This window comes from Monopterus albus, unplaced genomic scaffold (genome assembly GCF_001952655.1).
Source record: "Monopterus albus unplaced genomic scaffold, M_albus_1.0 scaffold229.1, whole genome shotgun sequence".
NCBI lineage: Eukaryota > Metazoa > Chordata > Actinopteri > Synbranchiformes > Synbranchidae > Monopterus > Monopterus albus.
Genome location: NW_018128109.1, coordinates 1055513 through 1080511, shown reverse-complemented (window position 1 = coordinate 1080511; position 24999 = coordinate 1055513). Strand labels below are relative to the sequence as shown.

At 38.1% G+C, this 24999-nt stretch overlaps 2 protein-coding genes across 8 annotated transcripts; one reads left to right on the top strand and one right to left on the bottom strand.

Annotated features, from left to right (window-relative positions):
* Nucleotides 1–307: 307 nt before the first annotated feature.
* Nucleotides 308–3999, bottom strand: lrrc51 (leucine rich repeat containing 51). Of its 5 annotated transcripts, none has more exons than XM_020619967.1 (5): nucleotides 3881–3999; nucleotides 3431–3505; nucleotides 1785–1990; nucleotides 1396–1544; nucleotides 308–657 (listed from the first exon to the last, which is right to left on the bottom strand). In XM_020619967.1, the coding sequence occupies exons 2-5, from the start codon at nucleotides 3480–3482 to the stop codon at nucleotides 534–536; spliced, it is 531 nt and encodes a 176-aa protein (XP_020475623.1). In that variant the 5' UTR covers nucleotides 3483–3505; nucleotides 3881–3999; the 3' UTR covers nucleotides 308–533. The 5 variants fall into 5 exon arrangements, with proteins under 5 accessions (XP_020475623.1, XP_020475627.1, XP_020475624.1 ...); XM_020619971.1 differs by lacking the exon at nucleotides 3881–3999 and adding an exon at nucleotides 3837–3870; XM_020619968.1 differs by lacking the exon at nucleotides 3881–3999 and adding an exon at nucleotides 3712–3867.
* A 238-nt stretch (nucleotides 4000–4237) lies between these two features.
* Nucleotides 4238–24698, top strand: numa1 (nuclear mitotic apparatus protein 1). 3 transcript variants are annotated; one of them, XM_020619964.1, is made up of 25 exons: nucleotides 4238–4426; nucleotides 4742–4825; nucleotides 5643–5728; nucleotides 5882–5955; nucleotides 7392–7480; nucleotides 7849–7923; nucleotides 8069–8162; nucleotides 8301–8460; nucleotides 9278–9417; nucleotides 9633–9744; nucleotides 11369–11486; nucleotides 11712–11852; nucleotides 12189–12302; nucleotides 12398–15958; nucleotides 16196–16405; nucleotides 17018–17205; nucleotides 17714–17851; nucleotides 18352–18457; nucleotides 18823–19021; nucleotides 19765–19901; nucleotides 21025–21285; nucleotides 21803–21877; nucleotides 21957–22175; nucleotides 23337–23373; nucleotides 24562–24698. In XM_020619964.1, the coding sequence occupies exons 2-24, from the start codon at nucleotides 4781–4783 to the stop codon at nucleotides 23340–23342; spliced, it is 6348 nt and encodes a 2115-aa protein (XP_020475620.1). In that variant the 5' UTR covers nucleotides 4238–4426; nucleotides 4742–4780; the 3' UTR covers nucleotides 23343–23373; nucleotides 24562–24698. The 3 variants fall into 3 exon arrangements, with proteins under 3 accessions (XP_020475620.1, XP_020475621.1, XP_020475619.1); XM_020619965.1 differs by lacking the exon at nucleotides 23337–23373 and having other exon boundaries at nucleotides 18352–18433; XM_020619963.1 differs by lacking the exon at nucleotides 23337–23373.
* The last annotated feature ends 301 nt before the right edge of the window (nucleotides 24699–24999 follow it).

Below are 24999 nucleotides of genomic sequence, written 5' to 3'. Positions count from 1 at the left end.
ATTTAAGCTTTCTGCAATGGAATCTTGGCATTTTTTTCTGTTTCGTTTGTTACTCAAATGTGTAATACTACCTGAAATATGTTTGTAAAATCTTAGGCTAGTACCAAAAAGTTTTAAGTTTTTTTGGTTTTATTAATTCATTAAATACTTTAAACATAATCTCTCGTGTCTGATTAAATAAGTATTAACATCCACGTGCTCATTTCCAGGAAGTAGTTGGTTCAGTACAGAGACAGTCATTAATATTAGTAAGTGGTACACAACTTTGTTATAACGATAATTCATCACATTTCACCCATGTCTGTGACAATATCAGAATTTACATGCATCTGCAATATCTTGGGATCATTCAGTGACAATTATCATTTCATACTAATTATTAAAACAAACGGAATGAAAAAACTTTATTTCCTCAGATAAAAAAAAAATTAAACTGCTGATTTCACAATAGACAAGACTCAATATTTCCCGCAGTAGATGAGTATAGGTCTTTTGGGTGAGTTTAACACACCATGATGGAGTTGAACCGGCAGTCACTGGAGAGTCCTTCTGCTGTTTCTGCTGCGATGCCAGATATTTGCCATGACTCGCTCCTGCTGTGTCACAGCACTGAAGTCCATTGTCTTTATATGAGGCAGTGCAGAAATCACATGATTCCTAAACATAGAATAGAGACATTTATGCATGTGTACTTAGAGGTTTACCTACATTTTGTATGACAATACAGAAACATTCAGGCTGAATGTTGAAGTCTCTAGCTATGCAAACTCTATGCAAAGTAGACCTTTACTAGTGCTAAACAATCAGTGTGCTATAAACTGAGGTAAAATGTAAGGAAAAAGTGCAAGTGATTCCTGAGTAATACAGTATGATCATTTGAATAGGTGTTTAACCAGCAGCCCCTCTGTGTGTGTGTTTGTAAGTGATGTTGCTATGCAGACTAGGGTATGTAATATTATCCTAATCTGCATTTAAGCACCTGTTACAATGTTATACACTCACATGCTTGCCAAGTAGTCATGCTTCACATAGACACACACTCACAATGTAATTGAACACTGCTTGCATAACAGTCATCCCTCACTCTACACTTCTGAAATGTACAGTATCATATTATGAGATGATGATTGTTTTTGGTTCTGTACTCAGCAAACTACCAGCAGCTGAGGATTACTGCTGGATGCTTTGGTTGCTTTGCTTGATAATGTTCAGTTCTTATGAAGAACCACAAAATAATGGCTGAGAAGTAAAAGCATCTCACAACCAAACATATTAAAGCTATGCAGTATATGTGGGGTGAAGTAAAAGCATCTCACAACCAAACATGCAGTATATATGCAATATATGTGTGGTGCATGTTTGGGGTAAATTTATTAAAGCTGAAAATGTATCCACCTGTAAGCCTTATTGGTTTCTATGGTATTTCCGTGTAGAGTGATGGAGCGTAGATGTGGCAGCGCTCCCAACCTGTCCACCTCTGACAAAATACAGATGCTGTTGCCGTGAAGATACAAAACACGTAGTTCATGCAGTTCACACAAGACCTGGAACACACATACATGAATGCACCCATATTGCAGATGAACAGTACTCATTTATTCTGACAAGAGGTCCCACTGACTAAAAAAAAAAAGGGTTGATGTCTGTCTCTTTAGCATATAGCATCTCTATAATTGCTGCCAAAGTAAAAGCATACAGCAAATATCTTGTTACAACTGATCTAACCAACAATAAATATATCTGTGCACAAGGCAAAAAAAAGACTAGCTGTAGAAAAAGCTCACATGGTCTATATGTGTGATTTTGTTGAATGAAAGGTCAAGCCAGGCCAGCTGTGACGGATCAGCCAGGAAGTGGCTAACAGTCATTGGGAGGTCAGGAAGGTCAGTGATGTTGTTGTTATTGAGACGCAGGGAGCGGCTTAGGTACTTCATTTCTGAATTCTTCTTTAAAGGCCGCAGACCACTGCTGGGTTCCTCTGCCCATGCATCTGAGAACACAAAAAATAAACACTGTTAACGTGAAGCACTAGTGTGTTTGACTCTGTGTAATGTTTCGTTTATGGTGCACTCTGTTTCAAGGGAACCTCTGCAACTGCTAGTTACCATCTATTCATCTGAACAAGATTTGATTTCAGTTGTAAACAAAAACCCACAAGCATGCTTGGCTGTTGGATTACACTGATAACATCTGGAAAAATAGAGATGTTCTAAATATTTTCATTGTTAGATAACAGTGTTTCTGATTTTTGGAAAGAAGCGCGAGCACTCAACAACTCTAAAATATCTATACCATGTGCTGTGGATGGGATCTCTGGACAAGACAATATTGCGGCAACAGCATTATAGCCCCTATTTAACTGTGTCCAAAGTGTTCAACATAAGGTGTATAATATTGAGAGTAATGATTCAGTGGTTATTATGGCACATGAGGTGCTCCAAGCCATAAACAAACTGTGTGGAAATAAAGATAACGGATTAGATAATATTTCATTTTAACATTTCAAATATGCTAGTGCAAGGTTAGCTCCCCTTCTTGCTATTTGTTTTACTGGCTTTAATGTTTCATGGCTTGTTACCAGATTCCATGCTGGCTGTTTTGTTAGTGGCAGTTATTAAAGACAAAGCAGGTAAAGTAGGCAGCCTAGATAATTATAAACACATAGCAAACATACTTAAAACATAACATAAAGTATCCTGCTGGTTAGATTAAATGAGTTGATTTATTCCATGGACAATCAATGTGACTTTAAAGCTAAACATAGCACTGATATGTGCATATACTGTATGTCTGTTCAAATAGAGTGAAGATGTTTTTATTGAAAGCCTATTGCACCCCTCTTTACACTGCACACTTGTTGTCTAAATACAGAAAAGAAAGTCTAGAGGAACCCCAAGTAGCATATAATCATACAATGAGAATAATGCTAACGCAATAGAGATGGTCCAGCACAAGTTAAATGTTGCAGGAGTTAACACCTTCCAAGCAGTTTTGATAATTTTGATGTACAAAGTTATTTATTGGCTTAATATCTCTGGAAATGAAATAATCCTGAGTCTGTCAAATATGAGGCTTAGCACTACCCACTACCAATTTAAGCTTTGGAGACACTGGTACAGTTGTCTTGCTTTATCCTTCTTTTAAATCTTGTTTTATTATTGTCTCTTTTTTAAATCATATTTTTGTATAGTATTTATGTATGTCTTATATGTCTCATGTCATCTTTTATCTGGGCTTTAAGTCTGTAATAAAGTTTTGAACTGAATTGAATTTTGACTGGTAGTGTGTGTGCGTGTGTGTGTGCTACCACCTTTACAACAAAGTGCCCTGAAGACTATAATAATGTTAATGATATAGAGATAATACAGGAAATAAATTATCATAATAACAGACAAGATTAAAAACCTTTAGAGGAATATCACTGTACTACCTGCCAAACTGCAGATGTTTTTAAACGATAAATCCACTGGAGCTCCATACATATTCACACCAAAGCGTTAGTCACCTGTAGGAGGACGACAGTGGCGTGACAGTAAATTACAGGTGAGTCCACACAGCCAGTGATCATCAAACACTAGAAACAGAATCAAAGCTTTTCAAAATAAAATCTTCGCTGTTAGCGAATCTGCTTACATTAAGTTACATATTATGTAGCTATTTGCCATACAGAGGCTAAATCGTAACACTACATTTCTAGTAGTATTAACCCACCCAAACTTATACAAATGGCCATTTTCGGCTTTACGTTTAGTAACTGACCAACCCTAATTAATCTACCTGTGACAAATACCATACACAATGTAAAGCAATTTATAATAGCAGCACGCTAACGTTACTTATTTATCAAGCCCCGTATCAGTTCAGCTAAACGTTTAAATACCTGTCGAAGAGACAAACATTCCGTATCCAAGGAAATGCACAAAGGCATTATGGGATATGTAGTTGGGCAAAATTTCAATGGCCCAGAAATCGTCATGATAAAAACAGTAATAACCATTTATTAACCGGTAAAAGAAAACATTAAAACAAAAAATGTATGTGCGTGTGTGTGTGTGTGTGTGTGTGTGTGTGTAAGGGGAGTCGGGGCAAACAGAAACTTGACTCCAGACGCTCCAGACTGAAGCTCAGACAAAAAAAAACAACAAAAAACTGTGTGGATTTTGAACATTATTTTGACAATCTGTCTCAACGGAAGTCAAGGTCCAGTTAACATCCGGCCCATAAACCAACCAACTTCGTGGTTTTAAGCTGCGTCGAAATGTGAAAAATGATTGGTTGGTTCAAGTTTCAGCAAAGGTTTTTGAATTTGACCTAGTGTCTCATGAGTTTGTTTGTTTCATAGCGCAAAGTCAGGTGGATGGCTATGCAGAACGTATCTTCTGAGAGTCGGAGTATAGAAAAGTGGCGAAAGTTTTTGGCTTTTAAGGTGAGTTGCGGCTCAGAAACAGCATTTTCTTACCACTTATCTTTAAGAAGTAACTAGCACTTGTTAGGTTACAGTTATCGGTGAATTAAATTAGGCTAGACTAGGTTAACAGGAATATAACCTCAATAATGTTATACGTTAACCTCACTAAAAACAAAATGGCGTTTCGTGTGCAAATTAACAGTAAGGTGGGAAGGATTACTGTCAACTTTACCTGTTAAAAGTTAGTAAGCGCAGCTAAGTTAAGGTGGTTATTTGTTAGCCTGACGTTACATGCATAAGCTTGTTCAGACTTGTTTTTCCCCTCACTTTCAGCTTCCAGGTTGAAATCTTTGCTGTAAAGGGTCAACCAAGATGAATAACGCTATTAACTTGGGCGTTAAAGCGCTTCTTGTATGGGTAAGTCGAGAGCGACATTGCTTAAATTAGAATATATAATATAACGTTAGCTAATGTAGACATGTATCTGCATATATGGGTCCAGAGTCACTTGTTTGTAAATGCGTATACAGGGATACATGTATACACATTATATCAAAACTTATGAAATCAAGTGGTTTATTTTATAAACAGTATGATGGGTTTTCAGATATTTTTATATTTATTAACTACCTTTTTAAACAATCTCATAAATGTAATAACTGTACTACATGTTTAATTCATCTTCCAGACTGTTCAACAGGATTACCCCTCTTATTGAAATACATCTACTTTTAACATTTGACATTGCTCTTAGTTTTTTAAAATTTAAATAATCCTATCAGCTATTTGCTGCTTCTCTTTGCAAACATGTTTATAATGTGGTGCTAACAGATAACTTTATACATAATTTGAACAACACTACATTCAATCAAGTCAAAATTGTTATTATTTTGTAAATAGAGGGTTATTTGGTGCTTTAATATCAGGTTATGTTATAATCCTTGTGGCTCTTTTTTCCAATATGAAAGCTGGATTAGTATAGGCTTTCTGTGTTTCCCCACATTGTGGAATAATAATTGAGCAATACAGGTTTTATATATAGATATATAGAGCGTGTGCATGCGTGAGTGAGCATGTTGTTTGTATTGTATATAGAGAGCCTGATTCGGCTATCTTTGATTTAACACAATTATTTATCTATGATAATGTATAACAGTCAAAAATTTTGTTTCAGCGAATCATTATTGAACCAATTTTTCAGAGAATCTTAACCAAATGTTCTAACTCTTTAAAGGTCAACAGCTTAAAAATATTGGACCATGAAGTGACTATCAGCGATTTACAAGATGGAACCGTCTTGTTAAAAGTTGTGTACATGCTGTAAGTAGGAGCAGTGTGTTGAAATGTCTTTTGTATAAACAAGCATTACATTTTATTTGGAGAATGACTTGTGGGTTAATAAGGTCTTTGTAGTGTGCAGATGGCAATTACTTGAGTTAAACAAATTTTATTGATTTGTCTTTGTCGTCTCAGGAAAAAGGAAAACAACCCCTGTTTCAGCACTTGCACTGAAGAGCGATTCAGGCTCATTGCGAAGTTCCTGGAAAGTGAGTTTCATTTTAAAATATCTTCATTTACAGCTTCTTAAAAACTATTGCAGCCACAGTGGCATATCACATATTCAAGCAAAGTATATATATTTTGTGTTGTATTTTATGTTTTTATGTCACTTATTTGGGAAGATGGTCCTCAGAATTTTTTTTTAAAGTGGGCCTTAAGTTACAAAAGGTTGAAAACCCTTGGGCAATATGTTGACTGAAATTGTGCTATAGTCCAAGTTGTTCAAAAAACAACTTCACTCCAGGTACTTACCAAGGGATAAACAATCAAAAGTCAAGAAATGGAGGCTTCTGCACCTTGAAAGATGGAACACAAGTTACTTTTTTCTATGAAATCACATGGCAGAGCACAGAAACAGACATGTCAGCATGAATGCCTTATAGGGCTGCACGATTCTGGGTGAAATATGAATCATGACTTTTATGCTTCGGCGCTGGCATATTTTGACAAGGAAGGCTACAGTTTGTAGTAAGTATTATAGATTTTCAGCTGCTTGTTGTAATATTTCTATTACAGACTTGAACTGACTGAGGCATAATGATGGAAGGTAGCAAAAGAGAGCGGGTGTGAGACAGTGGCATGGGGGAGTTGCAAAAAAGAGACTGAACAATACATATATATGTTTTTATAAGTGATCCTGAGTTTTCAGTTTAAACAGTCATGCTTTCATTATGTTGTCTTTTCATTTATTGAAATGCCACAGTTAAGGAAGGTTGTGTTCAATTGCCTTTTAAACACTGTTTTTACATTTGGGCCACTAAAAATGTACTTTGGCCACCAAATATTGGGACTTGCTGGGCCATGGGGTCAGTGCTAAAAAACACTATCATCTGTCTCTAAACCCAAACACTGAACTCTCATCCAGTTATTCAGGGAAGCAGCTTTCACAATGTTAGATTCACTGTCTATAGTTATATAAACTAGTATTTCCTCCTCCAAATGCCAACGGGTAACACCCTCCTTCATTCTTTGGAATTATCAGGTGTTTTTTTTTTTCTCCTTCAAAACTTCATCATATAATGTTTTGTGGTGATGTGTTAAGTATTTGTACAAGTTACAAGTTTATGGTGTTGCTATCAGGAGCTGACTGTTGAACAAATCCGCACTATATGTGTCTTGACTGTCATCACTTTAAGTACAGTTTTTGACTTGATTTATCCAAATTTGTGGTAAATCTTAGTTTATGCAGCTTTAACTCCTGGATTAATGGCACTGGTTTTTCTGGACATCTTGGTTGAAATATCTATATATCTATGTATGCATGCACATTTTACTACACCCAACATCAATGAGTTTGGTTTTAATTGTGCCAGATAGTGAGGAACGCAGCCTGTGAACACAGCTTTTGTTTAAGTACTTTTTAAGTGTTTCAAAGAGGTGTTGAATAATGAGTTGACCTGTCTCTTTCTGTTTTGCTTATTAGGAGACTGCAGATTTAGGCCAGACAGAGGCACAAAATTATCTTGGGAGAACATAAGGGAAGGCATCAACTTGGCGGTAGAAATTGCAAAGGTACAAGACAAAGCTAAACAAATAAAGAAATAAAACAAGCATGCACTGCCACAGTTAGTGTATGTAATTGATTATCTTGAAAATGTGTCAGCATCATTCATTTTTAACCGATACACAGTGTATCAGTAAATGTTTAGGGTTGGCTCATTCTACGTTGACTGATATGCCAGTGTGTGTACTGTGTTCACACTTTATAGTCTATGTTTCGGGTTTGTTGGGACCATAGACTGTATGTACCTTTTTGGTGGAAAATTAATTGACTAATCTGTAAATTGGTTCATAGCTTAATTGATAGGGAAATGGTTGTCAGTGGCAGCCCTGACATAAACAAAAACTCATTCTGACTCATTGTTTGATATTTTTACCAGGTGCTGTTGTTGCTTGTTTACCATGATATCATGAATGACCGCTCCACTTTAAACACGTTGGAGTGTGCTGTGGAGGTAAGCAGAGAGCTGTTTTTCTGGTTTGTTTTAGTGAAAGTGTTCTGTGCCCACCACTGAGATGCATTACATTTGAGTCATGTTATGTTTTATTGCCTTTTTAAATTCGGTGTGTTTTTTTTATATCCCCACTGTTTTCTGTTAGCAAGAGATAGCAAACCTAACGGGCAACTTTGTGTTGGAGAGTGAGGGTTTTGTTTCTTTGAGCAACGGACTTGAGGCCTATTTGAGAAGGAAACGTAAGTCACAAATTATCTTCATCATGCCATATTAAGAGGCATTAGTGTCATGTAATATTTTTATATAACGCCAGCTCTCTGGTTTTGAATTTAATATGCAAGCTATAAACGTTGTCAGCCTATCTTTATGAATTTCAGATTTGCCCATCTCCTGTGAAATATTTGAACAATCAGCAACCACCTCTTCCTCCAGTGCGTCAACAACCTCCTCACTGTCAGAAGATGAATCCCCCTTCTTCTGCCGCACATCAAAAGTCACATTTGTGGGCATGCAGGCTGTGGCTTCGTCATCAGTCAGGTATCAGTGTGGATTTAAGTTTATCAAACACAGAGGTTATTGCATTAATCAGGTGTGAATAAATCTTATGGACCATGTTAAACCAAGCTTCATTTTCTTGAAATTGAAGTGGTAAGAGGGAAAAAGCCAGGCTTAATTTGCTGTGGGGTAAATGGGATAATACAGTATATTTGTGAGGTTTATCTGATAAGTTACTGAACCTTGTCACCAAATATTTTTTAGCTTGCTAAACTGTATGTCTCAATTAAAAGCCTGAGACAATAAGACTTTTTTTTTTTTGTGATGAAATCCTGTAGTTCATTTCTAGAGTAGTTGAGTCCATCATACTGTGCCAGTCTTGCTTTAACTGAGATCTTAGTGGTTACTCCATAACAAAAAAAGCTAACTTCATAGGGTTGCATATAGTCACAATATTTAATACACACATATCTAAGTCACTCCATTGTCATTTTTTGTAGGGATGGGATAATATGTCGAAATTCACTGTATCGTGGTCTAGATACACCAGCAATTTCATAATTTTATGTAAATGGCCTAACAAAATGTAAGTCAGTATATCTTGTTGTTCTTTACATAATCAAGCCAGTGCTGGAAAAGGTGATGAAAGAAGTGGAATAAAGTATTCCACAGCTAGTCATACATTGCTGTCATTGAATTTTTAATTGTATTGTGATTGAATCAAATCGTGCATCAAATCTTTGAGGGGAAAAAAAAAAAAACACATTGTCACATCCCTAATTTTATGTATACAAGTTCAGGAGGCATTATAATTTAGATTTTAATTCTTTACCTTGCCTGTCTGATTTTATTCCCACAGTAAATCTCCTCTGCAGGAAATTATGAACACTCCAAAATTTCAGATGAGGAAGATGCAGCGACAGATGATGAAGGAGAGAGACTACAGAGATGGTTTGGAGAGGGAGCTGGCCAGCAAGCTTGCGGCCCTTGCACAGAGAGGTAACCACATTTAAGTGTTTGAGTTATAAAGCACTGTTAGTTTAATAAGAAATAGGTCAAATGTTTGTTTTTTCCTGTTTCGTTTACAACTGCTTAACAAACTCAGTGTTCTGTCAAGGTTGTTCTAAAAGTGTTCACTGTAGTTTTCTGAATAATAACCTCTTTAAATTCTCTGTCTTCAAATTAAAATTAGCTCTGTACTTTTTTTTTCGTAGAGTCTTGCATCACACAATTGCAATACCACCTGGATAAACTGAAAGAAGAGCACAGTGATCAGGAGCAGCTGACCAAACAACAAATTGATCAGCTTGAGACAAAGAATAGCATGTAAGTACCCAAGGAAAAGGCTAAACAAAATTTTACAATAAAACTTTTTGACTGTTGGTAAAGCCTTTTTGTTAATAAAAGACTATGTTTTAACTGGAGATTTTAAATAGTATTTACTTCTGCAGGTTGTGACACTCCCAAACTGAGCTTGTTATTTTGTTCAGGCAATATTTTGGTCAAATACAAATCAGAACTTATTAATTAAAGCTGCTTTAACTAACTTCTCCCTCGAATTTTTGACTGTTAAGAGCAAAGTGACAGTCAAAACAAACTTGAGCAGTGTCCTGTCCAATTCTCCCTCCGCTCCTCTTTTCCCTTCTTGCCCTGTCTGTGAAACTATGTCATATGTGGTCACGACAGCTGGAGACAGGTAGTGCAGCAGTAATAACCAGCTCCAGAACTAATGTATATGGAATATAGAACCATTGAGCCTGTGGTTTTTAGTGGCATTGCAGCAACATAGTGTCAAATAGAGGTTTACATTTTAGTGGTATACATATATACTGTATGTCTAACGTTGTTTGTAGCTGATATATCTTCAGGAACACAAGCAAATTATACAGAGGAATTTTTTTTCCCCAGTAATATTGATACAGTACTAATGTTCCCACCACTATCGCATCATATTCAGTGTTACATACTTGACACATATAACATTATTGGGTAACTGAGTTGTATGTGAAAACAAGAGACATTCCATGTTATGCTTTGATAGTTGAACTCCCCACATTTCTAGTTGTGTTGATGCCCTGAGTTTTAACAGCTTCTCACTAAACTGCTACATGGACTGCAGTGTTATGTCTGACACAGACTGGACCAAAACCGAGTAAAAATTTGCAAACTAAGCAAAGTTTCATCATTTGTTAATCCAGGAAAATGCGCTGGTTTCTGCTAATTGGACAACAAAACACAAACATTAGTCAGTTGGAATGACTCCAAATTACAGCCAGAATAATTCAATACAAATGTACAAAATTGAAAAGGTAACATTAGCTTGGTAATGATGCCAACATATACACGTTACCGAGCTACAGTACTTGAAATCTAGCAGGAAGAAAGCCAGATCTGCGTCAAAGTTTACTCCTTTGCATGCTTCTAATGCTCTCCATCTCCGATATGCCAAACCGATGTTAACTTGCCTCACCCTCTTTCTGTGCTACAGAACGTGACCTCTTTGGTCTAACAGCCTCTGCTCCCACCCTGGGTTGTACCTGCAAAGGGAGCCTCCATGGTCTGTCTTTGAAATCAGCCATACTGATTTGACAAATACTTTTATAACTTCGGATCAGCGGAGGCGTGGAGGAAGTGCAGTACGGGTTTTAACAGCACTGGACACAAGAGGGAAAGAAAAAACACAGGGCTTGAAGATAGCAGTGGGGGGTGGCAGGTTTCGACCAATGGGGAGAAAACGCTTCTTGACAATTTTTGTACTAAATCTTAGTTAATGCAGCTATATATCCTAATATTTACTATTATATACTCCACATAACAATATCATTATTTGTAACAAGTCTCACTTTTTTATGCAAAAGAAAATATTTATTTCATATCAAACCATGTCCAAAACATTAAGGATTTTGTGTAAAAGTAAAGAAACAGCTTTACCAATTGTTCGGTTTCTTAGGTTACAGATGCGCTTTAATGAGGTCTTAAAGCAAAATAAAGACTTCAAGAGCACATCTTCGCTTATGGAGCGCAAAGTGGATGAACTGACAGATGAGAATGGTGTTCTGTCTTCCCAGGTAATAGACTTGCAAAGTTTGTCAAATCCACTGCTATCAATCCATTTAGCAGTTCTTATGTTTGAGAATGTATTAATGCGAATAAACCTCTGAACTTGTAAATGTCATAGTGTGAATTTTCAGTGTGATCAGCATTAGTATCGACCCTTTATTAGTCACATGTTGATGCTGTGATCAAAACTTTTACATAATACACATTGTAAAGACGTGTCTTTTCCCCCACAGTTAAGAGCAGTGCGTTCACAGCTTGCCACTTTTGAGGCAGAAGTTGTCCAGCTCACAGAAAACCAAGTATCGGCTGAGGAGGAGTGGAGGAGCAAAACAGCCAACCTACAGTATGAACTTAGCCAAGCCACTGCTCTAAAGGTAGCATGTCTTTTAAAACAGAAGTCGTTTAGCAAATTGTTTACTTTAGTCTTTAATTAATCCAGAGCAATTCAGTGTTGTGTAACATAATGTAATGGTTTAAGTGTTATCATTGTTGAAGAAATGACACCAAATGTGTCACTTGTCATGTAATAATAAATCAAATCTTTTTTTTTCTTTGAATCTGGAAGAACTGAGTAATGTGTAGAGATATCCCAGTACCCTTAATTATTTAAATTGGCTGTCAGGTTGACATTAGATTAATTATGCTTGGCAAAACGACAGAAGAAAGGGAACTTTATAGTTTTAATGTACAATACTACACTTGTTTTTCAGGAGCTCCTGACTGAACAAATACAGATTCTCCAGGGAAAGATTTCATGTTTGGAGGATGAAATAAAAAAGTCCACAACAGAAGAAGTTGGGGAAAATATGGGTCTTGTAATGGAGGTAAAGTGCATGATTTGGTGTAGAAATTGTTGTTTTTATTTATTTATTTATTTTAATCAAACTGAATACAAATTGCCTTCTTCTTACATTGCCAGATCCAGGATCTTAAGTTTCAGCTTGAGCAAGTTGAGCAGCAAAAACATGAGCAGGTGACCAGACTACAACAGCATATCACTGCTTGTGAGAAAGAAATTGAGACGCTAAAAGAAGTTAAAAAAGAGAAGGAAGACCTTCTCCAGCAGACTGAAGAAAAGGTCAAAGATCTTGAGACCAAGTTATTGGCTGCTTGTTCTGCTGTAGCTGATAAGGACCAACATATTAATAGGCTCAGGGAAGAAGTTGACATCCTTACAGATGAAACTAAAAAACACAAAGATGAGATTCAAGCCAAAGAGGAAATGCTTGCCACATTACTTCTTCAGAAGTCTAATGAGCAAGAAATTCTTAATAATAAAATTCAGATCTTAACAGTCCAAGTAGAAGACCTTAACTTGTCTCTCAAGCAGGCTGAGCAGGAAATTCAACTTAAACAAGACCTGTTGGCTAAAATCCAGCAAGAGAATATCCTGCGAAGGGAGCAACTCCAACAACAGATTGTAACCTATGAAGAACAGGTTAAGACCCTTAGTGCAGAGATGCAGATCAAGAATGAGCATCTTATTAATCTAAAGAATGACAGCTCTCGACACACTGAATCACTGCAGCAAGAGATTAAAGATCTAAAAGATCATATAGAAAGCCTGAATAACTGTTTCAAAAAGGCTGAGGAAACAGTTCAGGCTCAGCAGGTTATGCTTACAAAGCAGGAGCAAGAGGGTGCTCATCAGGCAGAACTCCTGCAACAACTGTCTGCCTCAGAAGAGATGATAAGGATTTTGAAGGAGGAGATCCAGACTAAAGAGCAGCAGATAAACATGCTAAAAAATCAAAGTTCAGAGCAGGCAGAACTACTGCTGCAAGAGATACATGAATTAAAGAAACAGATAAAGTGTCTTGGTACATCCCTACAGTCTGCTGAGGAGAATTTGCAATCCAAGGAAAATCTGTTTGCCCAACAGCAACTACAGAGCAGTCAGCACATGGAGGTGCTCCAGGCACAAATGGAAACATTGCAGGATGAGGTGAAGAGGCAAGAAGCAGAGGTTCATGCCAAGGAGGAACAGTTGGTTCAACTAAAGACTGAGACCTCTACACACTCTGAAACACTGGAGACGGAAATTGAAGATCTGAATAAACAAATAAAAAGCATGTGCAATTCCCTTGAGATTTCCCAGCAGCAGGTTCAAGCCAAAGAAGATCTGATGGCCAAGCAGGAGCAGGAGAGCACTTTGCAGATTGAGGAACTTAAAAAGCACAGTTCAGCCCTTGAAGGGGAAGTTAGTCAGCTGAAAGAGGTGATCCAGTCCAAGGAGGAGAAGATGAATTTGCTGAAAAGTCAAAGTTCAGAACAGGCGGAACTATTGCTGCATGACATCCATGAATTAAAGAAACAGGTTGAGTGTCTTGGTACATCCCTACAGTCTGCTGAGGAGAATTTGCAATCCAAGGAAAATTTGCTTGCCAAACAGCAACTACAGAGCAGTCAGCACATGGTGGTGCTCCAGGCACAAATGGAGGCATTGCAGAATGAGGTGAAGAGGCAAAAAGCAGAGGTTCATGCCAAGGAGGAACAGTTGGTTCAACTGAAGACTGAGACCTCTACGCACTGTGAAGCACTGCAGCAAGAAATTGAAGGTCTGAATGAAAAAATTAAAAGCATGAGCAATTCACTTGTGATTTCCCAGGAGCAGGTTCAAGTTAAAGGAGATCGGATGGCCAAGCTGGAGCAGGAGAGCGCTTTGCAGATTGAGGCATTGAAAAAGCACTGCACAGCCCTTGAGAGGGAGGTTAATCAGCTAAAGGAGGAGATCCAGTCCAAGGAGGAGCAGATGAACTTGCTAAAAAATCAAAGTTCAGAGCAGGCAGAACTGCTAATTGAAGAGATCCAAAAGTTAAAGAAACTGTATGAGTGTCTTGGTACATCCCTACAGTCTGCTGAGGAGAATTTGCAATCCAAGGAAAATCTGTTTGCCCAACAGCAACTACAGAGCAGTCAGCACATGGAGGTGCTCCAGGCACAAATGGAAACATTGCAGGATGAGGTGAAGAGGCAAAAAACAGAGATTCATGCCAAGGAGGAACAGTTGGTTCAACTAAAGAATGAGACTTCTACACACTCTGAAGCACTAGAGAAGGAAATTGAAGGTCTAAATCAACAAATAAAAAGCATGTGCAATTCCCTTGAGATTTCCCAGCAGCAGGTTCAAGCCAAAGAAGATCTGATGGCCAAGCAGGAGCAGGAGAGCGCTTTGCAGATTGAGGAACTTAAAAAGCACAGTTCAGCCCTTGAAGGGGAGGTTGATCAGCTGAAAGAGGAGATCCAAGCTAAAGAGAGAAAGATTGAAATATTAAAGGTTGAGAGCTGGAAGGAGTCAGAAGTGCTGCACCATGAAATCCAAACTCTCAGAGGTCAGGTGCAAAGTTTGAGTGAGTCACTGAAGACTGCAACAGAGCAGATTCAGGCTAAAGAAAATCTGCTGGCTCAGAAGGAATTGGAAATTTCTAAGGAAAAGGATTCATTTCAAAGCATGACAACAACCTCTGAAGCAGAGATAAGAGGGCTTAAGGAACAACTCCAGGCTAAAGAGGAACAACTAGTCACACAAAAAACAGAGGAAGCCAAACATTCTGACATGCTTCAGCAAGAGATCAAATGTCTAAAACAACAACTAGATAATATGGTTGAGTGCCACACAAAAGCTGAGGAACAGGTTCAGGCTCAACAGAATATGTTTAACAAGCAAGAACAGGAGACTGTTCATCAGAAGGAGCTTCTGCATCAACAATTGTCAGCTTCTGTGGAAGAGGTGAGGAAACTTCAAGAGGAGATCCAAGTTAGAGAGGAAGAGATGATACTGCTAAAGACTGACAATACAAAGCATTCAGATTTGCTAAATCAAGAGATCCAGTGTTTAAAGCAACAGGTGGAGTCTCTAGTCTCCTCATTGAAAAAGGCTGAGGAGGAAATGCAATCCAAGGAAGTTTTGTTGGCTCAACAACAGCAAGAAAATACTCACCAGATGGAGGCACTCCAGAGTCTACAGGAGGAAGTCAAACAAGTTGAGATTCTCCAGAAACAGATTTACTCTCACGAAGAGATGTTTCAAAAACTAAAAGAATCTCAGCTTGAGAAAGAGAGCCTCCTTCTAAAGGCTGAGCAGCAGTTACAATCAGTAAATGCAGAGCTGACCCAATACAAAGATGCTGCAGTCCTCAAACTGCAAGGAGTAGTACAAGAGTTGCATGTTGCCAGTTTAAGAGAAAAGGAGGTGCTTGTTCAGGAAAAAGATGTACTCATGGCAAGGATACTCCAGGCAGAAGAAGACCATAAAGCTCTTGAGAAGCAGGTTGAAACTGTGGTCTTGGAGAAGGAGAGACTTACTGAAGCCAAACAGGCCTTAGAGAGAGAAAAAACAGCCTTCTGTGAATTGGAATCTGCACTACAACAGAAACTCTTGAAAGAGAGAGAAAAAGTTGAAAAAAATGAGATGCTAAAGAGAGACCTGCAGGAACAGCTCTCAGCAAAATCAGAGGCTGTAGAACACTACAAGGCACAGGTTGGTGTGACCACAAACAGTCCCCACAAACTATAATGCAATTTAGTCTGACTACTTGTATTTCTGTGTGCATGTTTCTTCAGTCATATAATAGATTCACATCTTTTCCTTTTTGCTTATTCCTCCCTGACCACTAACATCAACTTTGTACTGCAATGTAATATGTTCTTGATTGGTTTATCTTTGGTGATGGATGAGTGGTCTCAACCTAGTGATTGATGCTATTTTTATCAATAGATGGAGAAGGCAGTAAGTCATTACAATGACAAGAAGCTGCTCCTCCAGAAAAGCCAAGAAGAAGCAGCTAAACTGAAGCATTCCTTAGAAGTTCAGGAGTGTAAATTAAAGACTGTTAATTCAGAAAAGGAGCAACTTCAGTTGGATTTGGACAATGCCCAAACCAGTGAGAAGAATCTTTTGAAAGTGGTGGCCAGTTTGGAAGCACAGGTTGGTATTGTGTTCTAAGCATAAGAAGTGAATACAGTGAGCATGAACACATGACTGAAACACTGTCACTGCACTTTTAAAAAGAAGAGAACTTTTATAGTTCAAGGCTTTTGATAGACATTTGATTTGATTTATTTATTCTTTCAAACATGTAACAACAGTCAGTATGTAATCACACGTAATTCCAGACATATCCACAAAAATATTTTCAATGTGCTTATACCTAGTACATGCTTGAACGGAGTAGGAAGAAGTTAGACTTATCTAGTCCTACCCTCTAACATCATCTTATCATCATTGGTTTGCAAGCAGTATTACTACATGGATACATATTCTACATCCACACTCCCATCTGATTAATCATTAAGCCTGTTCTTGCCCATATCTTGATTGACACATACCTTTATATCTATGTTTAAACTCATCAATTTTCTTACTGGTTTTTATGTCCATACTTAAATTATTCCATAGTTTTACTCCACTTATCGAAATACAAAATCTTTTTTTGGTGGTGCGTATAGCATGAATGTTATAATTTAACTGACCCCTTAGATTGTATTCCCCTTCCCCCTTATGTCATCGTGATCTCTATAACTATCTGTTTACCTTCAGTTGGCCTTTGCTGACCACAACCTGCGGGCACAGAATAAGATTGATAATCATGGAAGAAGAGCAGAGTCACTTTACTTGACGGTTCCCTGTGCGCAATCAGATACTGATACTGGAGCTCTGGTGAAGAGGAGCATGAGTTCTGACAGCCTGGAGCACAGCTCTCTGGAAGACTCTCTGAATGCCGCAAGGTAATCTTTCTCCCAGAGGAGCAGCATGAAATCTCTTCAGGCTTTTTAAAAATGTGTTTAGTTTGTATTTGCTGTCTCTTAACATGGGTTGGATACACTATACATATGCATTTTATGGGTAGCTAGTAATTCCCTTCTTGCTTACTATTTGTCAGAGATTTGGACGCGTTTCCCCTCCAAGTTGTCTGCAGGCTCCTGTGTGCTTTTTGTACACCAAGAGCTTCCAATGTGCAAGTGAACATGCACCCAGTATAGACGCGAGCTTTGCTCGAGTTGCACATAAGATGCTACATGCTGCACATGCTACACTTTTGGTTAGTGCCACTGTGTGCGTGACGTGGACTGTCGTGCCTCTAAATCTGACTGGGACAGGATTGGATATCTCAGAGCAATCTGCTGATCACACTGAAAACTGGCCATTTCTGATCTCCGCCAATCGACTGGTGCACCTCTAATTACATGTACAGTATGTTGGGAATTTAATGTGACTGTAATTTTTCCTTTGCAGGAAATTTTCAGCTTCTGATAAATCAAGCACACCATGTGTTCGCAGTTCAGAGCGTCTGGCAGCCAAACGCAAAGGTCTACGGACTGAATCACTGGAAACCTTGTACTTTACGCCTATAAAGACTAAAAAGATCGGCAGGTATGGTACCAAGGTGTCGATCGTGGTATTTACAAAACAACCACCTTTTACAAGGTTTTTCTGTTTTACTATGAGTGAGTGAGGTGGGTGTTTTATTTTCAGTCATTAGAGAAAATATATCATTGCAAAGCAATGCTCTTCAGGACCAACTGAAATTCTATTATTTCTTATGTGTCACTAGTAACTTAATGTGTTCCTGTTTACATTTCTTATGCTAATTGTAGACCTGATAAAAGCTGTGGCACTTGTATGAAGATGAAAGTTAAACAAATGGAGAGCTCTTATGATACAATGTACAGCCTTTTCTGTATAGCTTATCCAGATAAGATGCAATAGTCCTGACTCCAGGCATTATGTTAAAGCATGCAGCAACTAATACTGAGTTACTTAAGCTGCACCTCCTTTACATGTTATTTAAAATGTCCAGTGATTTGTCTGTTTATAACATGCAAATTTTTTGTATACTGAGATCCTTGTTTTTATTATTTTTAATTGTCCAGGAATGGAACAGAACACAACATGGAAATGGATTCAGGCTGGGATAATCCTGCATCATCTGTAAAACGACGCAGGACCACACAGGTTATAAACATCACAATGACCAAGGTGGTGGAAACTCACCTGCACGCTTGCATGTTCACAACACAGTTTGAAGATGCAACACTGGAATAATTACAGTGGTTTCAGTCTTACTCTTTCATGTTTAAGCTAATCATTACAATACAGAAAATTTAATTTTGTATTTTTTTTTTTTAAGGTTTTTAAACTTGATTTGGTTCTTATAACTTGATTCCTAGTGTGTTTTTAATACTTTAACAAGAACATTACTGCCAATGCTGCTCTCAGTACACTTCAGTATTGTAAAGATGCATTTAAATGGCTAAACCAAATGTTCTAACTTTTAAAACATCCTCACACATACACTTCAGCTTATTGTAGTCATTATTGATTGTTAAACTTTGATCCTGCAGAGAACCCCTGGATTTAGTGAAAGTGATGAAACTTTCTATAGTCTGAATTCAGCTCGCTCCCACCAAAGCATTTCAAGGGCCTGCCCTTCAAGACGCACATCTCCGGAGAGGCTTGACACAACTGCCATAGCAACTGGTGTTGCCAGCAACCAGCTCACCGGCTTACCGGGGTACAGACGGAGCACAGTCCATTCACAGAGTAAGTAGAAACCGGGATGACTTGTACAAGGTTGTACTGAAGGGTGGGAAATTAAGTGAGAAGTCAGGCTGTAGCAAAATTGTTTGATTAATTAACTGTTCCAGCTTTACATAGAACTTCTCCAGACCAGACTGCTTGACTTCTTGTTTACATTTACACTTCAAGAACCATGAGTGTAGCAACAAACATGAGATATCTTGACTTTTATATTTAAATATATCATGTTTTCCTCAATATACACTACTTATGATTATGAGCAGTACTGTTTATAGCCTCAGCCCAATCACAGTAATCTGAGCACCCACCCAATTCTTAGCTTTTAAACAGCCTACATATGTTTAATGTTTTACCTACAAGATTCTTGTTTAGTGTCTTTGTTCACCATCTATGATGTGAAAACGTAATTTATTACTGTCAGCTATAGTTGGTCACCCTGTGTGACAGTAGAGGAGGTTATACCAAGGTCTGGATCAAAAGTTGTTTGGAGTACTTTGCTGGTATTCAGTACCAGAGCAGCAAACTGCAATGTATTGCACTGCTCCCCCGCTTCATCACTGTTTCTTATTACAGCTTGTTATTGAACTCTGATCCTTCGTGACTAACAACTTGATTCACCAATGTTTAGTGGGCAGCACTACTCACTTGGTTATTGAATAATGGTAACCAAACACAGATTAGTGTTGTTAACAACAGAATTTTTCAAAGCTGTGTTCATTATTTTTCCAACATCTGTTTGTCTTCAGCCACTAGTACATTCTGTGTTGGGACAGAGAATGAACCAGAGGTAACGCCTGAAGACTGGATGAGGATTGCTGAGCTCCAGGCCAGAAACCAGGCCTGTCTTCCGCATCTTAAGAGCAGCTACCCTGTTGAGTCTGAGGTGATGTGATGGGGACACTTGCATGCATGCATGCTGAACATACACACACACATTGATTCAAATAATTAGTAGTCAGAAGTGGTGAATATGAAAATATAATATAGACAATGACTATATAAAAGCTGAACACTGTGATGTCACCCATAGGTTTCCTGAAAAGTGGGTTTGAAGCTCCAGTCTGGCCATTGCCATATTGATAGTGCTTCACTCAGCCTGCTAAGTCTAATCCAAAGATGGGCAAACAGAGCGTGAGTGGAGCTGAGGCCGGCTGAATAGGCAGAATGAAGCTAGTTACCAGTGGTTGGACCCCCCCCCACCTGTTACTCAAAGAGACTGTACCCTTAATTATTTGTAAATTTCAGTCTGAATATAATTTAAATGGGCGAGTTATAAAAAAAAAATAAAATTTAACCCCCTGTATAGTTGTCATGAAAGGGGAAATTAGCTGTTGAGACCAAAATCATTTTTTTGTACCAGGCTGCAAACATTTTCACTTCTGCTGTAAAGTTGGCATTTTTACATGGGACTCTATGGGGACTGGCCCCCTTTTGGAGCCAGCTTCAAGTGGCCATTTGAGGAACCGCAGGTTTTGGCACTGCCTTGGTTTCATTTCTCAGCTTTAGAGGTTGCTGCTTGTTTACACGTGGTGGTTATGGCACCACACCAGAAATATTCAGCATATAAAGATTTACACATTAACCTTTACTGAAAATAAGGCAATACTGGCTTAACGCCATTATACATTGACTACTGCCCACAATGCCAACAAATGGTTTTTGTAGTTGACTACTTGAATAGGCTAGTAGTTGGTGAAAGCCTTCATTTGAATATAGCAAATTGACTGCTCTTTTATAACCTTTTTTCCCCCATAGTGCTTTATAATTTACATCTTATTCACTCATTTACAGTCACACACAAATTGCAGTGGGTCACTGTATAAGGTGCTTTTCCTAACCCCTGGGAACAACTTGAGGGTCAATTTCTTGCTTTAGGCATTTTGCTGAAATCTTGCCTAAAGCTGAAATATTATGACTAGCTTTAAAAGATAGTTTGACTGTTACTTAATGTTGCCGTTTTATTTTTACTTACTAATTTTATGACATTCCTCTGTTTGTTCCCCTAGACTGGCTGTAGTAGTAGATTGGTTTTCACAGATGAAGACCTCCGTACAGGCAATCCATCGGAAACAATCCGTAGGGCATCTATGATGCCCAGACAGATTGAAGACTCTCTTGTCTCCCATCGTCACTCCCTCATGCTCGGACAAACTGGTTTCGCAGGCACTCTGTCCAACAATCTTTCCTCCATGCCCACTCAGCAAAGAAGCATGAAAGGCACAAAGCAGTCATCATCTGTATTGTCTGCACATCACAGTTCACCAGAGGTTGGTCTGCACAAGAATATTAGTTGCATGTTGTGTTATTTAATGTTTGAGCTTGATTTTAGTGCAGTAATGGCAGAAATGTTCCTTCATCTGTAAACTATCCTGTCATATTATGTCTTTTTCACTACTCTAAAGACCACATTTGATTGAGCCTTGTGAAAATGTTTGTCCTAACACCTAAAAGAATTTTAGACATGCTTTTTGAAAAGATCTCATGCAGCAGATATAATTCCATTCTATCAAATGTGTCAATCCACACTGGTTCTAACATGTGCTAAAGATGCAGGTCTCCCCTGGACACACACCCCCGGCATGTTAGTGAAGCATAATCACAGCTACTGCTTTGTCTTGCAAACATTATACTGGTATCTGTTATGAAGGATAAGGCTCCTGAAGCACAGTAGTAGTGATCAGGCTTGTGTTGGTTGCTTATTTCATTGGTAATCAGAAGTTTGACTGTTCAATTTCTGATCTTATTATTTTTCTTGAACCTTTGTTCCCTATCACAATCTGACAGAAAAAGGTGAAGGTCAACAGCTTCTCCCGTCCTCTGACTCCCAAAAACAAGAACCTGAACAGTGGACCTTTACCGGTAGGATGAGGACAGTGACACACATTTTGTTTATGTATGCAGTGTTTTCATACTTCTTTAACTTTTGCTGTTCTCTTAGGCTGAGCGGAGGCAGTCTATGGTGTTCACAATTGACAACACACCTAAAAACAGCCGATTAAAAAAGGGGCTGAATAAATTGCGCAGCTCCAGCAGGAAATCCCCGGGAAAAAGTTTAAAGGGGTGCCAGGAAAATGTGCCTTCTGGAAATTCTCGAGCTGCACTGAGTCAAGCTGTTAGAGCTGCTAAGTCTCCTGGATTGACAGCCAGTGCTCGCAAGGTATCTCACACAGACAAATCCATTAAAGGTTTTTCAGGTTCCACCTAATCATTTTTAGGCTACCCTCTGGAGTTTTCCCTGCCAACACTTCATTTTTCTATACCAGCCTACTGCTTGTTATGTACTGGCAAGGGTGGGGAAATCTGCTAACCTGGAGTGTCTGTGACAAATACTGCACACACAGGCAGCAGCTAATGACATGTAAAGTTTATCACACCAAAGAGCCACAGGTAGTGGACATTTTATGTTAAACTTGAATCTTTTTACATCTTCGAAGTGTTGAGCAGAGCACAAAAACTGTTCGATATGGATTTAGCATGACAAGCCATGTGAGATGTTCTGGAATGTATATAGTTTTGTTGGTATACATATATGGTTTGCAGTGGAATTGCCACCCTAATGATGCTGTACCTGTCAAGGTTGGGTGCACTGTCTTAGTATTTAACGCATTTAAAATGTCTATGCAGTGTTGCTCACTAAAACTAAATGTATAGATCTTTCAAGGGAAACGAGCATGGTGAATAAGTGTCTCATTTTAAACATCCGCAGAAAGTTATTTGGTTATTACTAAACCTCGCAAAATTTACATTGCTCTTGTACGAGACCGTATAGTGGTAGTCATGGCAGGAATTCTGAAGTAAACAAGAGCCACCTGCATATGTGCGAGATAATTTGTTTTAAGTGATTACACTTAAAGCTACAGTATGTAACTTTTTCAAATATTTTTGTTGTAGAAATATGCTCCAAAACTTGTCTTAATGCGGAGAGGTGCTGTCGAAGCGGAGTGGACAGATTTCGTTTCATGCTAGCACTACCTTAACTGACATGCTGCAGTTTTAATCATAACTGAGCTGTTGCATTTATTTTTCTATGATTCTAATAATTTTAATTACCCATTCACACATGATGGGAACAAAGCAATATAATTCAGGCTAACACACTACCACTAACTATGGCCTCAAATAATTGTAGAGTTGAATTAACCAACATATCTGCAACAAATGAAACTTAACTGGCGATTTATGGCTGGGATATTATGTACTTTGAATTGGATTGTATGAGTTTACCTAATGAAATAACTTTGTAGTGGTATAAACTAATGAAACAAGTTGTTTGGAATATGTTGCATTTTGGCAACTACTGAATTTAACTTGTTTTCAGGTGTAAATGTGGAAAACCTTTCAACAAGCATTTTAAGGTCAATAGTAATTTTTGATTTTCTTTGTTTTTGTGGCACTTATTAAATATTGGTTGTGGGCTCTTGTGGTATGGTAACTGTGTGGGTTTTTTCCTCCCACTTTTCTTTTTTTGGGGTATGGGGTCTATGGACTTGCGGAGAATCCACGTCTCCTATTAAAGTGCTCATGGCGTGCTCATTTTGCTCATTTCCAGCCATTTAATGTTTAATCTTGGGTACCTCTAGATTAGCTTGGCACCCATCATAACTCCAAATAGTCTGTATTTATTTCAGAACAATAAAACCAGAGAGCCTCTTCCTAAAAATGAGAGGATAGTTCATGAACAATCAACTGCTGCTGCTGGTGTTGTGTTGACAGTGGACAGCACAAGGAACTGCAGCAGCATTAATTTAAATCTCCTCCATATATGGGTAAACAATGGTATATGTACTGATGAAAAGAGATGTGTAATACTCAACAACAAAGCTGGTAGTTGAGAAACCCCATATTTTAACTGGCATAATGCAGAAATACTAACTTCTCCAGCCGTACAATAATTCTAACGTTACAGTGTTTTTTGTTTTGGTTTGGTTGCCTGTAGGTTAGACCCGGTCAAGTCCATGTACAGAAACATTCCTGGACATGCTGTAACTTCAGACCCTGTATTTTTCTCCACATCCTCTGTTCACAGTGCAGCAGCAGGTGGAAGAATATATCAAAAAAAAAAACTGCATGTAGTCAATAAATTCTGCCTTTAAAATGGCACAGTGGATTTTTTTTTTTAAAGCTTGATTGAAAATATAAATAACAAACAAGGCAATATAACATGCCAATATGTTCAGGGCACCAGTGGATGTCAGGCAAGGGTACATAAATGCACAACAGCCTGAATTTATGCCCATTCAAGGAAATCATTAAACTATCACGTAAATTATTTTGTTAGAAAAAAACTCTGGCGAGCGAGAATTTATGAGACGTGCATAAACCAAGTTGCTTCTGCATAAAAATACTAGAACATACTTGAACCTCATTTTTTGAACTTTAGGTCACATCTCAGATAATACTGTAATTCACTGTTGTAACATTGTAGAGAAGTCAGAAAACAAGATAAAGCATGCCATGGGCTCTTTAAACACAACATTTGAGTGTTTAAATGTGTTTATCTGTGAGCTTTTGTTTAATCCTTTTTTTTTCTTTTCTTCCCACAGATATTGAGAAAGATTACCTGATGTGTCTCCATTATTAAACTGGATTCATTTTTACAACTGTACTTTTACTCTTTCTTTAACATTTTTTTTTATTATTTCACTTTATTATGCCTATTTTCTTTAATAAATATTTTACAACCCACTGTGGGAAAGTGTGGTTCTTGAGCCAAAACCAGTTCTCAGAAATGAGTGCAGTCGATTGAATGTCCAGGTGTTTTTCACAGTATGGCATTGCTAATAACATAGATGGCTTTTTAAGGGCCCATCAACTAGCCCTACTACCCTTGAAGAAATTTCAAATTTGATATTTATCATTCCAAATGCCAGCAGCAGGTTTTCATCATCAATCACTCTTATGAGGGTCAGTCTGTCATGGGAATATTGCTTTGATGGCAATTTGGAACAAATGACTTGCCCCTTGGTGGAGGTCTTGTACTC